This window comes from Centrocercus urophasianus, unplaced genomic scaffold (genome assembly GCF_019232065.1).
Source record: "Centrocercus urophasianus isolate 14NV4802_14NV808 unplaced genomic scaffold, USGS_Curo_1.0 seq_16, whole genome shotgun sequence".
NCBI classification, from domain to species: Eukaryota; Metazoa; Chordata; class Aves; order Galliformes; family Phasianidae; genus Centrocercus; species Centrocercus urophasianus.
The window spans coordinates 14,594,106-14,615,139 of record NW_024884711.1 but is presented as its reverse complement, the minus strand read 5'-3'; the positions used below and the strand labels follow the sequence as shown (position 1 = coordinate 14,615,139).

General features: G+C 39.4%; 2 protein-coding genes across 7 annotated transcripts in view; one reads left to right on the top strand and one right to left on the bottom strand.

Moving 5' to 3' along the window:
• The window catches only part of BTD (biotinidase), a 19,880-nt gene extending 690 nt beyond the window's left edge, over nt 1-19,190 (top strand). For 2 of the 5 annotated variants that reach the window (XR_006168443.1, XR_006168440.1), the window contains exons 2-5: nt 3,639-3,873; nt 5,380-5,529; nt 7,368-8,735; nt 16,259-19,190. Coding sequence is in view for 1 of the 5 variants with exons in the window: in XM_042816787.1 (XP_042672721.1) it covers nt 3,639-3,873; nt 5,380-5,529; nt 7,368-8,552 (1,570 nt within the window). In the remaining 4 variants the exon portion in view is untranslated. The other 3 variants (XR_006168442.1, XR_006168441.1, XM_042816787.1) reach the window with 3 other exon arrangements.
• Nucleotides 14,060-21,034, bottom strand: part of ANKRD28 (ankyrin repeat domain 28) — a 105,164-nt gene continuing 98,189 nt past the window's right edge. For both annotated transcript variants that reach the window (XM_042816786.1, XM_042816785.1), the window contains exons 26-28: nt 20,361-20,443; nt 18,440-18,531; nt 14,060-16,090 (exon numbers count right to left, since the gene is read on the bottom strand). In XM_042816786.1, the coding sequence (XP_042672720.1) occupies nt 15,804-16,090; nt 18,440-18,531; nt 20,361-20,443 (462 nt within the window). In that variant the 3' untranslated portion in view covers nt 14,060-15,803. The remainder of the gene's footprint in view (nt 16,091-18,439; nt 18,532-20,360; nt 20,444-21,034) is intronic.

The following is a 21,034-nucleotide window of genomic DNA, read 5'->3' as shown; positions in this document are numbered from 1 at the left end:
CAGGGGCAGCCTGACGAATAGAATCTGACATGGAAGTGTGGATGAAGTGAAGGCGTGGAATTGAATTCCTCCATGTAGGAAAAATGGCACCCATTGACACTGATCAGTTGAACATTTTTAGACACCAACCAGTGAATGCAAGCATGGTGAGGCAGTGCTGGTGTGTTTCAGCAGCAGGTCACTGTAAGTTATTATTCTGTTAACTTCTGTGTCTCAAAGCTTGCTGGGGACACAGATGGACTTGCCTCTACTGGTGGAGACTTTATTCAGCATGGCATGCAGGCTCTTGTTTATCACTGTTGAGAATGCACTGCTTGTGGTGATGACTATGTTGAAAAAAGTGTTTTGTGGTGTTTGTTTGGTTTTTTTGGTTTTTTTTTTTTTTTTTTCTAGCTAATAATCTGCTCAAATAATTTTAATGTGCTCTTTGTTGTATGGAAATGAATAGGAGGCATTACTTTTGGAGCAACCTATGCATGAACATCGGCAACATTGCATAACTTGTGAACATAATTTAACTGAAAAAAATACTTTTATTTCTTAGCAAAGTCAGTATCTTGCCTGGTAGTTATCACTGTTACTACGGCTTACCAGGCATTTGCTGTTATTCACTTAAGAGGACTTGGATGAGTGCTGCTTCACAGTCTGTTAGATTCTTGTAATCATAAAAGAGCTGAGAAGCAGAGTGTACATTGCTTTGATCCGAATATATAGATCCGTGTGTGTTGAGAGTTGGTAAACTGATAAGTTTCCAGAGTCATTGTAGAACTGGTGTCTGGGTGCTGCACTTTCTCACTGTGCTGAGAGTGATGGTTCTGGTTGATTCAATAGAAAAGCATCCCATGCTGTAACCAGGGGGAACATTGTTACAAATTAGCATCTGAACTTAAACAGCAGCCTTCCTACCTTTCGTGTATAGCGCTGTAATGAATATACTGCAACTGTGTGCTGGTAATACTGCTACAAAATAGCTGCAGGTGGGTTTGTAAGGTGATCATACTGAAGCACAGCTGCCAGGCAAGAGATTGTGTAAATTACAGGAGCATGGAAAAGAAATAAAATTATAAAGCATTTTGGGTTTTTTGTTTTTTTTTTTTTTTTTGAATTGTGACTCAGGTGAGCTGACAGCTCTGTAGGTCCTAATCCTCTCTTAAGGCAAAGGATTTGTTAGATAGCATAGTGTTTTCCGTTAGGGAAATAAAAAATATTTCACCAGTAAGCCTGGAGAATTCTCATTTTTCAGCCATGGTTTATTTTCTGGTTGTTGGAAACATTTGAGATACCGATGTGAACCCCTTCTTTTTTGATGCCCTGTTAATGTTCTGTGTCGGTATGTTTGGCTTATGAGACATATCTAATACACTGCAATTCAATCCTGTGTTCTGAAACTCTGCAAGTTTGTCCATTGCTAGTAGAGAAAAATTCTAATTACATCTTAGTTGACAGCTTTGTTCAGGAATGGCTGATGTGAACCTATTCCTGTCCTAATTAGGCATTTTGGCTCTGAAGGGATGTCAGATAGAAAAGATAGTTTTGTCACTGAAGTCCAACAATGTGTTTATTCTCATTGGCTTCCATAACAGTGAGAGGCTTTCTCTCTACTACTCCCTGCTACTGCTTTATATGTTTTCTTGCACCTGGGTATTGCTAAATGCTGATCAGATTTCATTAGGAGAGTTGAGCAGGACAAAGCTGGAGCCTCAGGTTTTGATGTCAGTCTCCCTAAGTACTCCTTTCCTTGAGGAGTGCATTGTAGAATAGCGAGAGGAACTTACTGTACATCGCTGTCAGAACTATTCACATAAATGGAGTATTCTTAACACAACTGTTTCCAGAGATGCCAGTGCTGTATTCTATTTTTATGCTGCTTTAGGTAACTTGAAGTTCACTGCTGAAGTCATGTATATATGGGCACACAGTCAAAGGTCAAGAAAAACAAACGTAACATTGAGCTTAGAGGCACTGAATCGCTAAGTCACACCTGGACCCTGACAGGCATTACTGCGTACTAGAATGTTTTCGTTACGCAAACAAATCTGTTGCCTAATCACAAAGGTTTTGGTTTCCCTGTCCTACACAGGTTGTGTTGCTCTCAAACGAGCTTGTGGAAATGACCAGGTGGTTTAAATTAAAATGTTACTTAGCAAATGCTTTCTGAGTGGATTCCTGCACTTCAAATTGCTCACTGCTGAATACTGGTCAAGTTGGCATTTAGGAAAAATGAGGGAAAAAACAAAGAAAGAAAGAAAGAAAAACTATACCAGTATTAAGGATTGATTATCACCTGCCTTTCATTCTGGAATTGAAGCTAGTGTGTCTGCACTTCCTTTTTTTAAGTAGAAAACTTCTTTTGATATGACATGAATAAGCATAAAAGTGGGAACAGTTTAAGACTGGTCTCTGTTTCCATTGAACTCCTCCCAGTGAGAGCTAGAGAAAGCTTGTCATATTTGCTTTGGAATGGTCAGGGTGCTGTGGGTCACAGGGATTGAAAAACACAGTATTTTAGCACATTCTTTCCTGGATTAGTGTTACCAAAAAAGAAATACATCTAAAAAGTTGGTAATTGATCTTGAATACTGGAGGCCATCGTTATCTAACATCAGCACATCTCTCCTTAGTGCTCTTTCATCTTTGGTGATATCCAACATTTAATTTCTTAATGCTACTTAACACGGGTAACAAATACTGAACTCTCATTAATCTTATGTATAAGTACAGGATGCAGTCAGGGTGTCAAAAAGGCTGCATGGGGAGCCCATATCGGAGAGGGTGCCCCAGCCTTCCAGGTTGTGTAATTCTTCATTTGTTTCTGCTGCTCAGCCTCTGAAGTTTGGAGCATAAAGGGATTTCTCCAGTGTGTTCTTTTTAAGGAAGCTGCTTTTGAGGTCTGGGGAATCAAACCAGGTGGGAAAAGAATTAAATCTAAGAAAAGCTCAGTAATGCAATTTTTTTTTGCATTTTGTTTGGATTCTTGCTTTGTTGTTGTTACCTGAAAGTGTGTTACCTTACCTGTCTGCACTGTGCAGGAGGAACGTGGATCTGAATTGCACTCAGCATTTTTATAGATGTTAGAAAAAAGCCAAATGAATCTATTTATCACATGTGCAGAGCTAGAATAAAATGAAAATTTGGAATCCATCAGGACAGCCATTCCTGTGATAGAAAAACAGATAAATGCAGTAGTTTCAAATTTTTTTTTGGCAGTTATCTAAATGGTAAAATGGTGTATGCTGTTACTTGTCTCCTAAATACAGCATTCAAGTCATTTTAGGAATTGCTACTTGTAAACCACCACCCTTACCAGCTGGGGGAGGAAGCGCACATTTGTGAGCTGCTTGTAGCTTTTCCCAGAGATATTTTGTTACGTGGTGCAATAGATCTATAGACAAACAAGAACTAAAGGGAGATCAAGCAAGGAGACGGCGCAACTATACATGTAGCAAAAAGCAGTTAGAATGAAGTTCTGTCAATACACAATATGCACGTCTTTGGTCAGGAATTTGAAAACAACACGCTCAGTTCAAACACTGCAGAGTCTCAGTTACAGTCCATATTTAATATTAAATTTAAATTCCTGGCACGAGTTGTCACTGAAGCTCCCCCCCTCCACACCTGTTTGGGTTTTTTTGCTCTAGATTTATGGCACACGACATGGTGGATCTGTGCTGGAAGCTGTCTGTCTGCTTTTTCTGCTATCAAGTTGTCTCAGGAAGAGTTAAGCAGGAGGCACGTTACGTGGCTGCTGTGTACGAACATGAGTCCATCCTGAGTCCTAACCCAACAGCCCTCACTGATCGACGGTCTGCGCTGGAACTCATGGGCAGAAACCTGGACATCTATGACCAGCAAGTGGCGGCTGCTGCAAGACAGGTAGTGGCTCAGCAGCAGTTGTGTGTGTCCTGTGTGTATATATACAGTAAGTGCTATTTGAGGATAAGCTTTCACGTTTGTGTTCCCAGGCAACTACAGCCATATTTATATACATAAGTATGGTCTGTTTTTTCAGACATTCTGACCTGCCAGCAGCTCTGAAAAAATGAAGCCAATTAGCAGCTTGTCCGACTTGAGTTATTCCAAGCTTGGAAAAATGTACCTATAGCTATTTAGTATAGGGAAATTAATTTTCTATTTTAATCTGGATACCCAGCTCCTTTCTGTTTTCTTCAATGGAATGTTTTTATTAAAAGATTGTTTTCTGTCTTTGGCTTTGGTTTTATTCCAGCACTCTCAATGGAAATTCCTGCATGTTTCTAAATACCGAAGTTTAATGCCTTGGAAATGAATGTTCCACCATTAACAGCTTTGTGGAAGTAAAGTTTTCCATTCCTTTCCCCTTCCCTCCGTGGGCTGGTACTCAGTCTAAATATATTCCGAGGAGAAAGAATGGTATTTCTGGCAGTTCTTATGCACAGCCTCCTTTCCTTGCCACATTGCACAGTCTCAATGTGGTTCTAGCCCAGAGGAAATAGTCTCTACTGTCCCTATGCAGAGAAGAAATGACTTGCAAGTTACACAAGTTATACAAATCTTTTTTTTTTTTTTTTTTTTTTTTTTTTGAACAGAAAAACTACCAGTTTTGCATAACTTCAGGATGTGGATTTTTTTGTTTTTGTTTGAGAAATTTGGGTTATGAGGCCTTGCAGTCCAGAAGCACAATAGCTATTTTAATGCAGTCCTGTATCTGAGATGACATAAATGATCCCAAAGCAGTAGCAAAGGTAGCACATTTGAAGGGACTTCTGAGAAGTCATGGGGATGTGAGTGACTGATGCTCTGTCTGATTTAAAAGGCATTCATATTTTTTAATAAGGACAGCTGTCCCATAGTTTTAGGCAGCACCAGCCTAGACCTGCGATGGCTGCATGGCTGCTAAAGCATGTACTGCTTCCATAGTCAAACTGTTTCTGAAAACTACTGCCAGTGCCCTCTCCAACCCTACATACCTAACTGAGGCTGTGCTCAAGTTGTGCTGCACCTTTGATACAGTTGCTGCATATTTGACGCAGATACTGCACCTCTGATAGACCTCATCCACAAATGGCATAGTTCTGGAAACAAGTCTTTAACCTGAATGATAATATTCTCATGACTATTCTATGACTATTTCTCTATTTCAGGAGAATGCAAATAACACCAAATCAGTTATTTCTCAAGGTAAAGTTAGGAGTCAGGTTAAATGAGTTTGTTTCTTAAGCACAGTTACATTTACTATGTTTGTTAAAGAAAGGATGTTTTCAAACAGCATTCAAATCAAAACCTACTTGAGTCACCTTAACTTTCCTTAGCTCTCTTTAGCCAAAATATTGCCTTTTTTTTCATTCCATACTTAGGTTGGTTTTGCTATTCCTACAAAACATGCCTTTGTTTTACACACAGGGAGCACAGATCATTGTTTTTCCTGAAGATGGAATCCACGGCTTCAACTTCACAAGAAGATCAATTTATCCTTACTTAGACTTTATTCCGCATTCCGACTCTGTGAAGTGGAATCCATGCAGAGAGAAGTATTTGTTCAGTGACACAGAGGTAAATATAGGAACATTTTCTGTAGAGAAGGGGAATAACTAAAAGCTACTTCTGTGCTGCAAGTGCACAAATCTAGTTTTGCTTAGGGAATTAAAAAAGAACTGTAACAATTCCTAGTCACCGGATTGTTTTAATGGACTCTGTTCATGCTGGTTTCATTCTTAGAAAACTTTGGTTAGATATATGGAAGAAGTTCAGCTTGTTTATGAGTCTTATTGGCTTTTAAACTCCCTCTCCCCAACCTATGAAAGGGCACTCTAATAAGATACATCACTAGTAGTTTGGGATTTTGACTGTTGTTTTAATAAAACAATATTGTACTGTTGTCATTTCTGATGCCTCCTTGTTACTCTGTTTTAATAGTCCAAGCATTCTGAGGGTGCAATGACTTCAGAACATTCTGACTCATTTAACTGTGTATGAATTGATTTGCTCATGAAACAGGAAAGGACCTGCAATAGTGTAATAGAAGCCACAGTTCAACATAGGTGGTGTGTAATTACAGAGGAGGTGATCTGCAAATTGCAGAAATAGTATTTTCATCTACTTTTCTGGATCTAATGTTGAAGTAACTGTGCCATGCTTAGGAATACAAGCTATTTATTCCTCTAATGTTAACAGTAATCAATACACTGAAACTAAGTAGTTATTTATGTGCCTGCTAAGCAGAGTTTGGGTTTAAACAATGCTGTGGTAAATTCTGACCTACTCTGGCCTATTGGTTGTTACTGCTGATATCATACACAAGCAAGCAAAAGTTCAGTTTGACATTCAGGTCCTTGGTTTGCAGTACTGGAAGGCTCTGGATTTTGTTGCAGTTAACCCAGGTTCAGTACCCTTGCTAATGCTAATGCACATTCTCATTTCAGCATAACTGCAGAAAATCACATCAAAAATGTTCTGAAGCTATAAGTTTTCTATAAACACATAGCTTTACAGGGGTAGCCCACCATTGTGGGAAAAGCTATTAAAAATATCTGCACAGTCTGAGTGAAGGTGGCTGATAGATCTGAATGGTACAGTGCTACGGAGAGAAATCCCAAGTGCTCTGGGCCTCAGAAGCCACTAAACTGTGTTGTTCCTGAGCGATACACTCACCTTCTCAGCAACACTATGTAGTGTAGGGGTGAACCTTGGGAAAATGATTTCAGTTCTAATGAATTATTTGTACTTGTTCAGATTTAGCTTCAAATAGCTGCACTGTGGTGCATCAGGTCGGGCAGTCACACCTTCAAAGAAAATAAATGGCAGTTAATATACAGCTTTCTCTGGGTTGGAAGAAACGTGCCAACAGTACAGCCTGCAACGTTCAGTATTTCTTTCCTGCAACTGAGCAAAAAGCATTTACTTCTCTGCTTCTGGGGGTTGTAGCTAGTAATTTTTAAAAATAAGTTCAGAATAAAAATACTGAAGGAGTTGCAGGAACAAACTGCTGCAGGTGCAAATAATCAGTATCAGAAATTTGCTTTTCTAAAGCTGCACGCAAATCAGCTACACTGTCTGCTCAAAGGTTTCAGTTGTCTTATGGTGTTTTAAAGCCACTGATGTTCCAAGCAACGGCCAGAAGCTACTGAAAATTAAAGCCCTTAAAGTGGTGAGATTTATGTATTTACTTACTTTGCAGGAAATAAAAATTAGATAATTTTTTAATTGGCATTTGAAGTACTTTTTGGTCTAGAAAACAATGATTTCCAATATCTTTCATCATAAAGATGTCATTATGTTTAAGTTTTACAGATAAATTCAAGTGTATATACATTCCAATTGCAAATAGTAATTTGAAAAGCATTAAATATATTGCTGAAGTAAAACTTCCTCTCCATTTTCTGGTTCTGTAGGTTCTTCAACGTCTGAGCTGCATGGCACTTAAGAACAAAATATTCCTGGTGGCAAACTTAGGAACTAAGCAACCCTGTGAGCACACAGATCCTCACTGTCCACGTGATGGAAGATACCAGTTCAATACCAACGTGGTGTTCAACGATGCTGGTACACTGGTAGCCACGTACCGTAAACACAACCTGTATTTTGAATATGCTTTTGATACCCCTCCAGAGCCTGACTACCAGCTCTTTGATACCCCTTTTGCTGGCAAGTTTGGTATGTTTACTTGCTTTGACATACTCTTCTTTGAGCCAGCAGTGAATCTAATCAGACAATACAATGTAAAACAGATCGTCTATCCGACTGCCTGGATGAACCAGCTCCCACTCCTGTCTGCTGTAGAATTTCAACAAGCTTTTGCAACAGCTTTCAGTGTCAATATTTTAGCAGCTAATATCCACCACCCTACCCTGGGCATGACAGGGAGTGGCATATACACTCCTGTCAAATCATTTATCTACCACAACATGGACAGTTACGGTGGCAAGCTCATAGTAGCAGAAATTCCCGTCATTAGCACAGATTACAAAACCGATTTGGAGCATAATGAAAGATTCAGAGAGAATGTGCATCATTCATGCACTACTTCTACAAGTACCTCAGGGGATGACCAAGTTTGCTTTATGGAAGGACAGGAGGCCCATGGCGAAGTATCAGAAAAAGGAAACGAACAGTCGCCTCCCCTGTTCTATGCAGAAATGATGTATGACAATTTTACTTTTGTTCCTGTATGGGCGGAAAAAGGAGAACTTCAGGTTTGTGCCAATACTCTTTGTTGCTACTTAAATTATAAGAGAGATGTTTTAACTGATGAATTATACGCTTTGGGAGTTTTTGACGGGCTCCACACAGTGAATGGCATTTACTACGTCCAGGCCTGTGCATTAGTGAAGTGTGGAGGTCTCAGCTTTAGCACTTGTGGGCAGGAGGTTACACATGCCACTGCTCTGATAGATTTCCAGCTATGGGGAAATATGAGTACTCCTTATATCTTTCCTTTGCTGCTGACGTCTGGTATTACCTTGGACTTTGCTGATCACATGGGCTGGAAAAACAACCACTATTTCCTAAGCAAAAATAGAACTACTAATGGCCTACTGACAGCTGCTCTGTATGGACGATGGTATGAAAAGGACTAGCACAGATATTTAACTGCACCAGATTTTCAGAGTCTATATCTTACCAGGAACTGTTGAACAGCTGTACTTCAGAATCTTCAGGTATGTTTGTTACATGACTGTCTAATGGATTCTACATTTGAAATGATGACCAAAGAGACGACAAACCAAGCGTGTACCTTGGGAGCTTACATCTTTCCACAAGTAAGTGAATTGCCTCGCAAGTCTAAAGGCTTGTTACAGTGTGTTTGAGATACCTTATATTAGGAAAATAATCTCATTTCAACTGAATTTGCCTCTTTTAATTTAGTTCTTTGGTTCTCTGGGGTTCTGGTGGGAGTGGAAATGAAAGAAGTAGAAAACCATTAAAAAGGGAAAAAAAAGTAGGAAAGGGAATGGCATTGATTACACAAATATATGCAAGAAAATAGATGCATATACCTTGAATAGCATCAGGTTCTGGTTTCTGGTTGGAGTGTTAAGGTTTTTTCCTTACTCTCACTCCCTTCCCCCGGCTCCCATCTGAAATCTTTACAATTTACTGGCCACTTGCTTGGCTGTTAGCAACCTCAGTGAGTTATTTCTTACTTTTAATAGTAACTAAGCAAGCGTTACCACTGTGAACATCTGTGGAACAACAGTCTGGGAAGGAGTGTATCAACTGCTACACTGAAACACTAGCCTTCATGAAGGCATAATTTCCATGCTCCTGTGCAAGATGTTTAAATAAAGCTCAACAACGAATCAGCAACTATGTTAGGTACTACTTTAGTACTCTGACTTTCCCATTTTTAAAGAGAAATCATTGCATGCCTGTTTTGACTTTGAGACCATTCAAACATTGTAAATTCATTCAATAAGAGCTGTGAAAAGCAGATAATGAATTGTGGGACAGTAGGTTTTCTACATAAACTGTGTGCCAGGTGGCAGTTCCTGCTGCTGAAACACAGCATTCTTTCCACAGCCATAGCTAGACTGGATGCTATAAATAGTGTCATGCAATGACAAACTATTACTGCAGTGGAGATGCTTGCAAAAGGATGTTTAAAGGATATTATTTTGGCCTTAAAATTAAAGAAAATAATTTCTTCTGAACCATTACAATTTTGGGGCTCTCATTGGCCGTTATAACTTCATCCGTGTAAGAGCTGCTAAGTAACTGACTAATAAACACAATTGCTCCTTTGGGGCATCCTTGTCTTCCAGGTGCTAAATCTGTTGTCCTAGTTGCTGGGAGGAGCTGTGAACAGGAGATGTGTAGTTCTCAGTTTGGCTGAGGCAGTTCCAAAATGTGTTCAAACTCAAAGAACTGCAGCAAGAAGTGTATTATACTGCTCAATAATCTGCTTTGGACAAATTCACTTTCAGGTTTCATAAAGGAAAATAGTCATACCATTTTCTAAAAAAGGAAGAAGCCCTTAGGAAAGCTGAAGGTCACACAGGCAGAAGAAACATACCCATATGACTATCATTTCCCTTCAATGGATATAAAGAGTTTTAGTGAAGCTTCCTAAATGTTTTCTCTCTGGGAGGGAAATCAAAGCAGAAAGAGTGGACTTTCTGCCATACAAAAAACAGATCTTAAATCAAGAACAGCTTTAAATCAACAGATTATTTTTAATGTGCTCAGGATGTGGAAGATGTTTGTACTGCGACAAAAGAAACAATGTGAGAAGGAGTAGGGAATGCTGTCTGTGAGGCGTCTTGATACTGCTGAGGGAGATCAGCAAATCAGAAAAGCTCTGGCCAGCTAGGAGTAACAGCACACAAGCCAGAAGTATTAGGGGCTTCTGCATAAGGGATCTGGTGCTGAGTTATCCAGGTAGTTGTGAGGATACTCTGAATATGCTGAAAGCATCTGCCAGAAAATACAGCAAAGAAAGCGTCACGAACAGGACTTTGGAGTTCAGTTCCTGAGAGGCATGTGAACAGGCTCAGAATGTCAGAAACTGGTAATGGAATGGGACATGCAGTTCAGAACAAAGATTTTCAGAACACACAGAGTTGGTGCAAGCTTGTACAAGTAGACCTTTACAGGGAGATGACTAGATTAAAGTGACTGAGCAGCAAGAGGCTGCTGCAACCACCACAGAACAGAGGTGCAAAGCCTCGTGTGGCTTGACCCAGCCTTGCCCAGGCTGGGGCCTTGTAGTATTTAGTTAATACCCTGGCATCACAGAAAGCTCAAAAGGAGCTTGAATAATGGACGTTTGGCAGGGAAGAGGAGATAAATAAGAGGGAATGAAACATTACATTTTGCTTTAAAACTGTTACAGTGTCTGAGGCTGAGACATCAGTGTCAGTCCTTCCGAGCTGCGATGCAGTGAGAAGAAAAACCTGTACATTTGTCACTGAAAAGGCTTGGAAGCAAGGGCTTCTTTTGTTCTGTTGTGAATTGGAAGAGCTAAATTTCTGATTACTGCTACTGCAATTTTAACTTACAAGAGAATGTAAGGTGTTTTTAAATGTTTAATGATATTAATGACTTTAAGACAGCTTGAAAGATTCCTCAGGTTCCATATTATTCAACCATGTTCACAGTTACATGGTGAAATACTGCAATACTCAGCTTGAAAATTGTTAAAATGCAGTACAGGAAGACAGGGAATTCAGTTTCCCATGGTATACAGTGAGTATGGAAGCACTGATAATTTAGATACTGCTTTGTTTGAAGTAAAGCATCAATGCTACAAAATCGGGATGCCAGGTTGGAAAGAGTTCCATCAAGTGAGAGATGAGTCAAAACAGGAAAAACAAAATCACGCTGCAGTTTGGGGATGTTAGTCAAGGCTAACTTTGCTCCCTAAGGAAAAATAGCAAGGCATTTTGCTGAGCTTCAGATGACTGAAACAGCTGAAAGAAATACTCTTCCCAACGGCTGAAATCTCAGTTTTTCTTTCAGTAGGTAGGTAAGGATGTGTGGAACAGAGTAAGGGCCCACCTGTAGGACTGTACATGACAGCAGGTACTGTTTTCTTAAGAACAAGCAGTTGTTTTGACACTTTAAATGGATACATCTGATTCCTTCCTTAACAATCTTCAAAACATATGGATATTATAGTGAGAAGGACTACATGAAAATAAAGCCAAAGCTTCATCTTAACAAGGGAAATGAACAGATCTGTATTACGTCTATATTTAGAATCTCTGGTTTAAGTCTGTAAAGACCAAGGTTTTGTAAATTCTTACCTTGTCCAATTCATGCAGTTGTCACAGCTACTGACTTATAAAGCGTTTTATTCCTAAACTGGAAGAATTTTTCTTCAACCATCCATCAACTTCTGCAGCATATTAAAGGGAAAGGAAGTTGTCACCAGTCATTAGAGATTACTGCAAGCAGCCATAATTACCAGTTAGCTCAGATTTAAGAATTTATATGAATTCACTGGATAAACTTCAAGAATTTCAATACTTGCTGTTTGTCAACTGATCTTAAAATGTACTTAATGGAGTTTAAATACAGATCTATGGAAATGGTGTTCAAAGTACTTGTTAGCACTCGATAAAAGCCATTCACTCCAAAGATAATACTCTGAATCTAGTCTGGATAGTTCAGGGACTATCATCATCACAGATGAACACTTTTAAAGCAAAAAACACAGTGGCCTTTGCGTTGAGAAGTGGCTCAGTACCACCAACAGTCAGAGTGGACAAAGCGGGGAGTGAGGAGAGCATTCCTGCAGCTGCAGGCAGGGAACCCTACAGCCCTCCCTCCCCTCACTGCTGTACACCACTGAGCAAAGAGCATGCCCTCCACTTCTGCAGAACTGCTGCTGCTTTTAACATAGCTTTCTGCTTTTAAGATGTGAACCTCACTCTTCCAAATACGGAGTTAGGATTACAAGCTCCCCTGACACATCTGGCACTGTTAAAATGTTTAATTGCATGTTTAGTCGTGGAACTTCTCACAACTATCTGCTCTCAATGGTATTCACTTCTGCTTAGAAGGTTTTACTGAGCTCTCAAACTAGAATATAAACAGAAAACGATATCTGGATTATTACAGTATTTCTTGCTTTTAAATGGACAGAATCTTTGGGAAGACAGGAAGCTAATTCATTCTTAAAAACATGATCACAGGTCTGAAGAACTTATGAATGTTATCAGTGAGACATAACATAACAGCTTTGGGTTTTTTTAGCACCCTTTTTTCAAATGTTAACTGGAGCAAAATTTTATATGGTTGTTTTGGAGGAATCCAGGTGCTGGATAAGTAATAAGTAGTAGGAAGAAATAATGGAGTAGGAGGCAAGACTTTAGACAATGTTACAAGGAAAAACTTCATTACAGAGGGGTCACTCCTGAAAGAGAGGAAAAAAAAAAAAGGAAGAAAAAAGATGAATTCTTGATTGTGTCAGGATCAGGCACACCAACACAGCACTCCACGAAAACAAGTTACTCAGTCCAGTAAGTTCTGTGCTAACTTGGCATTTTCTACTGCATAATGTTTATCCTGAGAACTGAATAACCCATAAAACACAGCAGCAGCCAGAGTGCACAGAAAGCTGATCAGAGCTGGTTGTTGTCATTACCGAAGTCCCTTCATTTTTTTTCCCCTAGCATAAAAAGGGTTTATTTTATCCCACTACATTGAATCAGTGATCCAGCTGAGTCCTGCTCTTTTCTGGTGAAAACTCAAGTGGTTGTTTGGATGTAGGGAAAAAAGAAGAGGATGCAGCACCATTCTCTGGAAAGCAGCAGACCTCCATTCAGGTATGAAGATTACAAAAACCCGAGGACACCGCCTGCAGGCAGTGTTGTTTTACAGAAACAAGGAACCTTCTGTTTCTTGACCTCTCATTAGGAAAGCAGACAAGCAGTGAGTTTTTTAAACAAACTTTGTTCCATTTTAGGAATCATTTTCTAGTAAGAGTCTCACTTACCATTTACAAGGCACAACTGCTCTCCTGTCCATTAAGTAAATTCATGCAAACAGAGATATCCAGGCTCCCTGGGTAAACTCTAAATGATGAGACATACAACTCTGAATTCCTAAACAGAGTTAACAACTTGTAGGAAAAATCAAACATCTTAAAAACTTGACAGCTTCATTACAGAAACATCTAACTGTTACCTTCCCAATAGCGCAGGTGCTACTTGCCATTCTGATACAAGTGAGGATGCATGGTTCCATGCTGTTTCAACCCCGGTATTTAGATAGATGGAGTGAATCTCAAGACAGACCAACACGGACCCAAAATGTTGGTCACTCCCACAGAGTACTTTGAGAGACCAGAGGGAAGCAAACAGAGATCACCATCGCCCTGAAGTCATCTAATTCTGCTCCGAGACAAACACTGCATATGCAAACAACAAACACAGGCACAAATGGTTAAGAAAGGGGTACTTAGAAGAAAGCCTAGAGGAGTAATTAATAATCTAACATTTAGGGTTACCTGAAATTCCAATAGCTCACCTTCCGTTTAGGATTACAAAGCCTTTGGAAAGCAGATCTTATAAATTCTAACAGTTCAACAAAAGAGACTTTGCCATTAGTGCTTAATAGATACAAATAAATTATTCCTTAGTAGAACTCACATTTGGGTTTTATTATATTCCGTAAAATATACAAGAATCTTGAAGTACTGAAAGAGTGCAGGTAAATACAGTATTCAAGCAGTCACTATTTCTATGTACATGCTCATTAATTCTTCAAAAAAACCCACAAAATTATCAAACAGATCAAAATATTGTCCCGTGTTTCCACTTTATGTTCAGAAAACCAGCTGATAATTTACAATATCATAAAGATTTCCAGTTTCACAATACAAAAAGGATAAAAAGGAAATTTGAATCGGTTTGCAGTAATTTATTTGTACTTTACCAGGACACGCAAGGATTCCTTGCACGTACATAAGCCATTTCACTTGAAAAGTAACAGTTGTAGTTAAAGCAGAGCCAAATAAAGTAAATATGCATATTTAACAATGAGACTTCAGCTTGCTTATGTCACTTTTTCATTCTTCAGGCAATTAAAAAAATGCAGTAGTCTGTTATAAATAAAAAAGATAAAAATCTTCAGGTGAGGCTGAACTACATTAGGGGACCTGCTTCTGCTGTTCATTTCTAAATGGAGCACAACAAAGATACACAGCTCTTCCCACAGACCAGACACTGTACTTCTTTCTAATAGGGAAATATACTTTTAAATTCACCTCCCCCCGCCCCGGCAACTCCAGGATTCAAAAAAAAAGAAAAAAAAGAAGTGCTAGGGATTTACAATTCCACCTTCACGTGCAATCTTTTCGATGTAAGGAAGAGGACCAATCGTTGCAAAGAACTCTCAGTCCCAGTTCTGGGGTTATGGAGACATTTCCATTCTCTTTATGCAGTTTCATAGTTTCCAAGTTACATATTTTAAATTAAAAAAAAAAAAATCTCAATTCAAACCACCAAAGTTTAACAGTCTAAACCTGTGCAACAATGTCCGTTTCCCTCCCCCATCTCCCACCCTTCCCTTGTTTATTACACTGTACATTTTTCACCCTGACTTCACCTTGTTAGCTGGTTTAGTTTTAGTATTAGAAAAGTACGACAAGTTCCATTTTCATGTTGTCAAAAAGAAAAAGAAAACAAAACTTAAACATAAATCTGCTTTCTTTCATGGTACATTTAATAGTGCTGGAAGGTTTTTAGATGGTAAACAAAAAGAAAAAAGTCAACACTTAAAACCAAATCTAAGCTTCTTTCCCAGAAGTAATTAAGGTTTGGTTAAAACATCTTTTCAAAGAATCTATTCCAGTTTCCACAACAATGTATTTAATTAAAAAAACAAAAACAAAAACAACCTTTTAAGTTATTTGGTCCTTTGGCAGTTTGCAGCACAAACAATGCCTACTGTACCAAACGCTTTTATTGCCTTCAAAATGATTTTCGTTTTATTGACAAAATTTAAATCTAGTATCCTCTGTGTTGTACAACAGTGTCGTTCATTTACATCAACGAGGCTGCCCAGTCTGCAGAAGTTACTCCTGGCACCAGAAACAGACCGGTAGAACAGTTAAATAAAGCAGTTTTGACATTCTTCAAATTTTTTTTTGCCACGGTTTCCAAGAATTTATTCAAGAATTTCTGCTTCGTCTGCAAAATATGCTCTTAAAAATCCTTCCAGAGTCTCATGGATTTTGTTTTGTTTTATGCAACCACAATAAAAAGCATCCTCCAAAGGTCGGTCCTCTTTTTGCATTCAAATTCCAACAGCTTTTTTCAAAAGCCCAGATGTGACGACTTCCAGCATTAGGGGTCACTCTTCAGCCCTACGAAATGCAGCGTTCAATAGGTCTCGGAATCTGAGTCATTGAGTTCATCTTCTTCTGTATAGGGGTAGCCATCCTCCCTGCCAATATTGTTGAAAGTACAGTAAGAGCTATGATCACTCCTCATGATTGGCAAGGAATCGAAGGTGACAGTTTTAGAGGTGTTGGTGTAATGATTAATGGCATTGAACGTAAGGGAAGGCAATGCGCTGCTTGATGAAACGGGCATCATCGTGGCCAGGATGAGCGCGAGGCAGTCGGCCACATCCTTGTTGGGTGCACAGGCCAGAGCTGGTGTGTAACCTGGAAGCCGAGAAAAACACAACAACAATGTACAAATTTGCCCAAGGTCGTGTCATCTTTCAGCTGCAAAAACATTTCATTTTACTTAGTTCCACACTGTTTGAAAAGGGCCATAAAATTAAATACATCATAAGGTTTTTTGTTTTGTTCGTTTGTTTGTTTTTACAGCTTTCAGTTACAAATGCGTCCCAGAAGTCAGAGTTCTTTGGAACAGAGTTGTCAGGGTTTTTTAAACAGTCAGATGTTCTCAGCCAACCACAAAGCCTGGTTCTGGAAACGGTGAGGAAGTCGACTGGCCAAGGGGATGGAACTAAGTGCACTCACCAGAGAGTCACTGCAGAAACTACACAACATGAAATATTTCTTCACCCTGAAGCTTCCCTATGGCTGTCCATCACAGCATGAGCACAACCGCAGGTGACAGCTAATTCTGCTGAGCAGACAGACTAATGGCCATGTGCATTTGAGAGCCTGAAGTCCCACACTACTCCCACTTCACAGCTTGAAGGTGTACAGCATCTAAGTTACTTGTATGCATTTCGTAATGCACAGCGTTATGGTAAGCCACATGATAGGCTTCTATTCAGATACTTGGAAAGCATGAAAAACGAGATAATGCTTATTTTACCAGCAAGTATTGCAACCACTAAGGAATCACCTTCATTGCAGAAATGATCCAGGTCAGGTTTTAGGACACGGTTCAGAAATAGTTACCACGAGGTGAAAGCACACGGCACAGAATTTATAAACAGACAGGCCCCCGGTGGAAATCCATTGCGGCTAGGACATAAGCAAACAGCAAGCAAGAGACAGCCTCGACTAAACAGCTCAGAGTCAACAGTGACAGTCTGCAGAAGCAGTGGAAGAAGTGGGTATTTCAGGTGTGTAAGACAATGCTCATTCACCTCTGGAACAGAGCATCCCACTTCGTCGTAAAAAAATAAAATTGAAGGTCAACAAAAAAACTTGTTTCTGTAAAAAAACAACCACAACTCCAAAGCCCAGAACTTACACTAATATTCAGGTTTAGATCTTGAGCTTCCATAACTAGGAATGAAACACCATATTCTAGTTTTTTCCCTCGCTCTCTCTCACCTCAAAGTATTCATGGCTTTGTCTACACAGCGCTCTGAGCTGGGACATTCACCTCAGAGTATTCTCTATGAATACTCTCAAGGCTGCTCAAGATTTTATAAGCAATGTAATTGCTGTTAGAAAGAAATGCTAGGAACCACGGAGAGGAATTAGATTAGGTGGCACTGAGGAGTTGCCTTAAATTTAAAATATTAGCAGCTTTAAAGAGAAGCGTAAACGTTAGTTAGATCCTCCGGCTGCCAGAGAACTTGACTTCTGTATGGACAACTATTATGTCAAAGATTCACCCAGCGTGGCACTGATGGGCTGCACGTGACGAACCCACAGAAAACACAAATGATGTCTCCAGTTGGCATACTTGTGATGAGAAGCTGAAACTCAAAAAAAAGATGCTTCCCTGCATTTTCATTCTAGGGAGTTTCATTTAGCAGCTAACCTTTACCCTATTTCAGGGGAGGAATGATCCTTAAATCTCCCATGTCAATTTAAGCAGTGCAATTTGAGAAGCCCTGTAAAAGGAAAGTCACAGCAAACATCAAGGGAGGACAAGCTGTCCAAAAGGGAAATCTAGTTAGAACTATTACTCAGGCACATCCTGTCTGAAAAAGACAAAAAAATCCCACAAAAATGTAACAAAACAAGAAAACAACTGCAAAAAAAAAAACCACAACAACCCCAAAACAGCTATTGCTTTTAGTTACAAGGCATACTGAAACCATAGATTTAATATGTGGAAATATGTAAATAAGAAGTCAGTAGGTCTCATGTACTTTTGTCCTTACAAGGTGTTTTTTAAAAATTCCATTACATTTTCTTACTCACTTGTGACAAAAAGCTCTAACGAGCCAGAAGCTTGAGACCCAGTAACAGATCTGTAATTCACACTCACTTTTAAAAGCCAACACCAATACATCTACCCCAGACAAAATGGGTGGCCATTCCATCCAGCTTAACAAGTGAAAGTTTTACTCTACCTTGACTACTAGGTTTTTCTGTTTCCAATACACCCGTGTATTCATAGTACACACATTTTCAGACCATACACTTATACCAAATATTTCTACACCATGAGCTGCATTGTTCTGAAAACTTCCCTTCCCCTCTGCTAAAATGACCCATCATCAACATGCTGCTTTTTCTAGGGGGGAACCTACTGGAAGGTTCATATGAAATTTCCACACAGTTACTGCGTTCAGTGAGTTGAGTTTAAAAGCAGAGCTGCTTATGGGGAAACAAAGTTGAATTCATGCTTACCGTTTTCATCCACAGCAAGTACGCTTGCTCCCTTTCCTAAGAGTTCCTGAACTACAACTGTTAGTCCATTCCGAGCAGCAACATGCAGAGGTCTGTGAAGACAAACAAACTGGTAGATAAACCTTAGAACAAAATGTAATACACAAGGCAGATAAAACGCATTGTGATGAATGATTACTGACATATTTTTACTTGTATGTTATTTACACATTACCAAATATAGGAGATACAAAGCGAAGATGGGAAAAACTAACAAAGCCAGTTTCTTGCTGCAGACAATCAAGACAGAAATATTATTTTTTATTAGTGGAACCACATGTGAAGAAGTAGCTGCTGGAAATGATCCGCCTGCTTATGAGCTTCATCACAATAAAAAATTAGTCACCTATACTTTCCTGTTAATAAACCCTTCATTGAATGGTTTTAATGGATTGTGTCACATCTGAGATCTCTGTGTCACCAGCAATAATCATCAGAATACAAATATTGGTACATTATTTATTGCATATTAATGCTTCCAAGACACGCAGAAGCATTTCATCAATCTGCCTTCCAGAAACCACCACATTCCTTCGTGACCAGAGATGAAAAATTCAGACTGCATAAAGCAAGGAGAAAAGCAAATTACTTTTGAAAACCTCAATCTATTAACCATGTCTTGTGTGGTGTCTTGATGTATCAAGGAAAGTGCAACTTTACCACACCTACTCTGATTATATCTTTTTAAAATGAAACAGTTTTCCAGAATCAATTTCCACTGGTTTAAAGAATCCTACCACCACTCTGCAGGAAACAGAATAATCAGCTTCCTTCCACTCTGCTTTCTCTTGCCTATCTCTCAGAATAGTTGTTAAGACTGCAGGAGTTTGAACATGGCAGATTCCAGAAGGGATGCAAGGCCAGAGAAATGTACAAGTTACTTGGAAGTTTTGGTGTTTATTCTAAGTGCTCTGTGTGATAACATTGCTAAAGGAATCCAAGAATTCATGTGGTGTAAGTTAGCTACTTATCAGGTGTCAAGTATTGCCTACAACACAAATACTTTCTTCAAAAGGAAAAAAAAAAAAATGCAGAAAAGTTACTTTAGTGGCTCATTCTGAAATACATTTCACAGTACAACTTAGGCATTCTAAGCTTTCCCTGTAACTGTGCTAACAAAATAGGCTGAATTCTACTTGAAGGTAGATCTTCAGGAAGCACTGAGAATCCTGAGGGTGGTCAGGCATGGAACAGCCTTCTGAGGGCAGTGCTCATGGCCCCAACCTGCTGGAGTTCAAGGAGCATTTGGATGATGCTCTCCAACATAGGACTTGAGTTTTGGGTGGTTCTTTGTGGAGCCCAGAGTTGGACTTCATGATCCATCCTTGTGGGTCCCTTCCAACTTGGAAGGTCTCAAAATTAGGTCTCAATCATATTGAGAATATAATGTAGAATGATAATATTGAATGGAAAACAAAGTCTGCCATCTCAGTAATAGATAAATTTACCAACAGAAAGCATGCTGAATAATACAAGCACACTTAGCTAGGTTTTGATGGTTAGCTATGGAAAAAAAAAAGTAGTTTGCCTCCAATGAATTTAAAAAAACCTGAATTTTAAGTGAAAAATTATTCAGTTTGTAAAACAAATACACTGGTGTGCAGATAATCTTAATGGATTGCAGTAATCTCACACAGGATTCCATGAATCACAATACATTAAGATTTATTTCTTATCCTTTTCACTCAGCTAAAACTAGAAGTCCAGGTTTGGACAATATACCTACTCACTTCAGGTTGGTCCAACTCCTGGTATTCAGCAATTCAAACAGAATTCAACCAATTTAGAAAAAAAAATTTGCAAAAATATTTCTCTTTATAAGAAAGTCTCAGCAAAACACCCTAAAAAGTAATCTGAAAAAAACCACTCCGTGGATACGTACGTTTGCAAGGCTGCGTTGGTGGCATTGATGAGGTTTCTGTCCGTAATCTTCTCCAGTATTAACAAGGCACTAGTTTCATGACCCTTAATGCAGAATAAACATTTGTCACATAGCAAATAACCTTCAAAAAAAGCTTTGAATGCCTTTCCAAAGTAATAAGTTCTTATCACAGAAACATAGAATGGCTTGGGTTGAAAAGGACCTCAAAGATCATGTAGTTTCAACCCCCTGCTATGTGCAGGGTCACCAACCACCAGACCAGGCTGCCCAGAGCCACATCCAGCCTGGCCTTGAATGCCTCCGGGAATGGGGCATCCACAGCCTTCTTGGGCAACCTGTTCCAGTGCATCATCACCCTCTGTGTGATAAACTTCCTCCCAGTATCTAACCTAAATTTCCCCTGTCTTAGTTTAAAACCATTCCCCCTTGTCCTATTCACTATCTACCCTCATAAACAGCCATTCCCCCTCCTGTTTTTATGCTTCTTTCAAGTATTGGAAGGCCTCAATGAGGTCTTCCTGGAGCCTTCTCTTCTCCAAGCTAAACAAGCCCAGTTCCCTCAACCTTTTCTCACAGGAGAGGTGCTCCAGCCCTCTGATCATCTTAGTGGCCCTCCTCTGGACCCGCTCCAAGAGCTCTGTGTCTTTCTTGCACTGAGGGCCCCAAGCCTGGGC